This window comes from Myotis davidii, unplaced genomic scaffold, assembly GCF_000327345.1.
Source record: "Myotis davidii unplaced genomic scaffold, ASM32734v1 scaffold6, whole genome shotgun sequence".
NCBI lineage: Eukaryota > Metazoa > Chordata > Mammalia > Chiroptera > Vespertilionidae > Myotis > Myotis davidii.
The window spans coordinates 5,491,253-5,495,877 of record NW_006383011.1 but is presented as its reverse complement, the minus strand read 5'-3'; the positions used below and the strand labels follow the sequence as shown (position 1 = coordinate 5,495,877).

At 36.8% G+C, this 4,625-nt stretch overlaps 1 protein-coding gene across 1 annotated transcript in view; it reads left to right on the top strand.

Annotated features, from left to right (window-relative positions):
* Positions 1-4,625, top strand: part of KIAA1841 (KIAA1841 ortholog) — a 43,575-nt gene that overhangs the window by 31,023 nt on the left and 7,927 nt on the right. The window contains exons 12-15 of the mRNA XM_006778569.2: positions 998-1,143; positions 1,908-2,007; positions 2,988-3,020; positions 4,064-4,163. Of these exons, the coding sequence (XP_006778632.2) occupies positions 998-1,143; positions 1,908-2,007; positions 2,988-3,020; positions 4,064-4,163 (379 nt within the window). The remainder of the gene's footprint in view (positions 1-997; positions 1,144-1,907; positions 2,008-2,987; positions 3,021-4,063; positions 4,164-4,625) is intronic.

Sequence of the window (4,625 nt, the reverse complement as noted above, 5' to 3'; positions counted from 1 at the left end):
TCTTTGAACAGAAACGGTTTTTAGGGGGTTTGGAGAGAGTGTAAGGAGCCTCTGGGACAGCTTCAAGCATACCAACATCAGAATTATAGGGGTGCCAGAAGATTTGGCACCCTTATATGGTGATTATAATAGAATCAGGGACATAGAAAGGGAATGGACTGACTATTCTTGGGGGCGGGAAGGGGTGAGGGGGATGCGGGAAGAGACTGGACAAAATCGTGCACCTATGGATGAGGACAGTGGGTGGGGAGTGAGGGCAGAGGGTCTGGTGGGAACTGGGAGGAGGGGAGTTATGGGGGGAAAAAAGAGGAACAAATGTAATAATCTGAACAATAAAGAATTAATTTTAAAAAATAAAAATCAAGTGAATAAAAAAAAGAAGTAAGTTTGGCTCAAATAAACTCACAGAAATTTAAAAAAAAAAAACACAAAAAAACAAGAATTAAGTACTTACAAAAGGCAGGATAGAGGTTATCTTTTGGGAGAAAAGAGGCAGGTATGGACCCTTGGAGAATGGGCCCATGGGGACTCCTGGCATGTTGCAAATACTCTTTCTTAATGTGGGTGGTGGTTACATGAATGCTCTTGGATATTCTTTAGATGTACATTTATGTCTCATGCTCTTTTCTTGAGAAATACTAAAATGGTTGATATGACCAGACAAAGAAGAACAAAAATGTATGCCTTGGCCAGTGTGGGTAAGTGGTTAGAGCATCAGCCCTCTTACTGAAGGATCCTGGGTTCAATTCCTTATCAATGGTTCTCTCCCAGACCCCGGTTTAGGGTGCATGCAGGAGACCACCAGTGGATGTGAGAGAGACTATCTCTATCTCCCGCCCTCTTTCACTTCCCTTCCCTCCCTCCCTTTCACTCTCTCTGAAAAGCAATGGAAAAAATATCCTCAGGTGAGAATTAACAACAAAAACATAGAGTCATCTTTAAAGGAATGTGTCTATAATGAACCAGTCTCTCCAATTTCATGTCTCTTGTACAACAGGGTTGTAAAGTGAGGGACCACATAGTTGCTCTTCATGATCAAGATGAAGGTGGAAGTTCGCTGTCCTATCCAACTGCTAGAATACTGGAGGATCTGCACAAACACAAAGATGTCATTGTTGTGCCTTTTTCTAAAGATACAGTTAGGTGAGGTAGGGGGTGGGGTGGGGTGGGGTAGGATGGGGTGGGAGAGCAATGCTGTACTGCATATTTATTCAGTGAGTCCATCTCAGAATCCTTTATCCACCTGTGCTTCCCCAATCACTAATATCAGTCCTCAAATAGTTTACAGTATTTCTGAAAGCTTAACTGGAATTACATGTTAGCTTACAATAAGAGCAAGCAGATGTTTATTTGATAGGAAAAGCACTTCAGAATATTGGCGGTCCAGAGGTGGAAAAAGGAGTCCTTGGTGATTGAAAGGTTAGGATCCAATTTTTGAGGTTTTTTTTTCTTTTCCCAAGTTACTTAAGCTCATCCTCAATGCTTGATTGACACAACTGGAAAAATAGTTGATGGTTGAGGTTATCTTTGCATAAATTTGAGCTCCTTGATGTCAGTAATTTCTGAAGTTACTTCCATCATCTTACAACTACAGCAGGCTGTAGGTTGAGGGTAGGAGGACCCTTAAAAAAGGCTGTTCTCAGGCCAGTACCCATTATAGGAGCCCATTTCACCACCTGGCAAGTATGATGCCTGGAGAGCAATAGTGTGATTTCTGTATGGAGTGATTTCTGTAGGGGAATCTCTAGGTGAATAAAGAAATGTAAAAGTTGAAGTGGCATACCTTATACTAAAGAACTATACTTCTAAAGAACAATTTATAAAACACTTGCAATAAACAGATATCATTTGCATTTAAATTCTTTAAAAATTGAACACTCCTCCATTAAATGTCTTTTTCTTCCTAGTGATTTTGGGGTTGGTCCCTATGATGAGAAGGGTCTGGACTGTGATATTTTACTGGAGCCAAATACACCATGGGGCCCCAAAAGTGGGGAGCTCAATGCTGTGAGTAGCTTGTTTCACTTATTCTTTATTTATATAAACAATTGATGACATTTATTTTTGACAGAAACCTGATCAGTTTAAATTGAAGTTGAAATTTTTAGTTATAAGTATTTACTGACTACCTGATCATACCACGGTATTATGCTGAGTTAATAGGATTATAAGGATAATAGGGCACATTCGTTGTCCTCAAAGAATTAATAACTAATCGACTTTAATTTTGGGGAAAAATATAACATGGCCTTCAGGGTTTTTATTATGGGTAAATAATGATTTGATAAATGAAGATAGTATGAATGGTATATTTTGTCCTCTCCTAGTAGTCCTATAAACTTTTTTGTAAGAAATGCTTTTTTTTTAATTGTAATCAGGAGTACATTTAGTTTTTCCAAAATTTCAAAACTGAAATATGACCAGAAAGCTTTGATTCCTGTTGCTAACAGCCAGGAAGTCTCTGTTTGCTGGTGAGCTTCCTGCCTTCCTGTCAGTTGAGGTAGCTTCACTTGAGAAAGTGAAATACTCCCTGTGAAAGAGGTTATAAACTCCAGCTGGCTATAAGTGTTCATTCATTAACATTTATTTCTGAACTGTATACAAAGTAGCAAATTAGATTTCTTGAATATTCATATGTAATCTAGTTCTTTAATTTATAAAAATATAAACATTAAAAAGTGATTGAAATAGTTTAAAAAACTAATATGTCTACATATGATTTACTTGTCTTTTGGAAATTACACTAGGAAATGTCTTTTGGGTTTTTGTTTTTTGTTTTGGTAAACATATACATCTTCTCTACACAGGGGTTATAAAAGATAATAATCTACCATTTTCAGCCTGAATTTAAAATTATATTTCAACCTGAAAGGGAACTATAGTTGTAACTTTTTAAAATTCTTCTACAATATCCATATGAAAATAAGGAGCTGCAACGTGGGTATATGCAGATTTATTAATCTCTTATTCTTTTGTCTTTTTTATAGTTTTTATCACTGAAAAACTGGACTCTGCAACTGGTAAGTAAACAACTATATTCCACTTTCATGATCTCTTTCTTGCTACAGTTTAGTTTAATATAATGTTATCAACATCTTATTTTATAGATTTTAGTTAAACGTTTATCATCTTTTTCAGTGTCTATAATTTTGTACTTTACTAAAAATGTTATTGTTTAAAACAGACACATATTCTATTATCTGGCTGTATAATTTATAAGTCTATTAAATGACTTATTAAAAATTATTTTTATGTCACATTTAGAACACTGAACAAAGTAACAAATCTGTAATTGGAACTTTCTAATTATTTGGTTGTTTGATTAGTTGGTTAGTTGATTTTTTTCTTTTCTACCTGTTTGCCATTACTATGCAAATCTGCCATCAGTATTCACAAAAATGAAGTCAGAATTGGATCAGTGATGACAGACAGTAGGGTGGATAGCTACAGGAAACAGATACGGATGCTTTTAAGTAATCTAGGACCCCGCTGACCCGGAGAATGTGTACATGTGCTTGTTTATGAGACTACTTTAATATTGGCAATTATTATATTTTAATTTATTTTTCAATATATTTTTATTGATTTCAGAGAGGGAGAGGTAGATTGAAACATCAATGATGAGAATCATTGGTCGGCTGCCTCCTGCACGCCCCACTAGGGATCCAGCCCACAACCCAGGCATGTGCCCTTGACCGGAATTGAACCAAGACTCTTCAGCCCACAGGCTGGCGCTCTATCCACTGAACCAAACCAGCCAGGGCTATATTTTAATTTATTCTTAATATCAAGGAACACACATTCAGTTACGTGATGAGATACAATTTCAGCAAATACTGAGTACCTGTGAGGTGCCCATCACTCTGCTAAAATCTGTGAAGGAAATAAAAAAATATTTGATGTAAAGCAATCCTCAATGTTGTGCTAGGCAGTGGTCATTTTATCAGCTCTTGCTTGGCTCATTCATTGAAAATAAATTTAGATAAACGTGTTTGAAAAAATTCATTAGGGATGTGATAAATACTACATTTTTATTAGGATGTATATTGTTTCTTTAATTCAGAAACAACAGTCATTATTTTCAGAAGAGGAAGAATATACCACCGGATCTGAGGTCACTGAAGATGAAGTTGGAGATGAAGAAGAAGTATCCAAGAAACAAAGTACATTGATTTCGAGTTAAAAATCAAGCCTTACTTTTAAAAAAACATTTATTTTTATTTCAGATGTTCTCTTTTGTTCCCCCCAGTAACCCCTTTCCACACCTCAACTTCCTCAGGCCTTCACCGCACTATTGTCTGTGCATATAAGTTCTTTGGTTAATCTATTCTGCCTCCCCCCACTGCCCTCTGAGATTCATTAGTCTATTCCATACTTCTGTGTCTCTGATTCTATTTTATTCATCAGTTTATTTTATTTTATTTTTTTAAAATATATTTTATTGATTTTTTACAGAGAGGAAGGGAGAGAGATAGAGAGCCAGAAACATCGATGAGAGAGAAACACCGATCAGCCGCCTCCTGCACATCTCCCACTGGGGATATGCCCGCAACCCAGGTACATGCCCTTGACCGGAATCGAACCCGGGACCCTTCAGTCTGCAGGCCGACGCTCTATCCACTGAG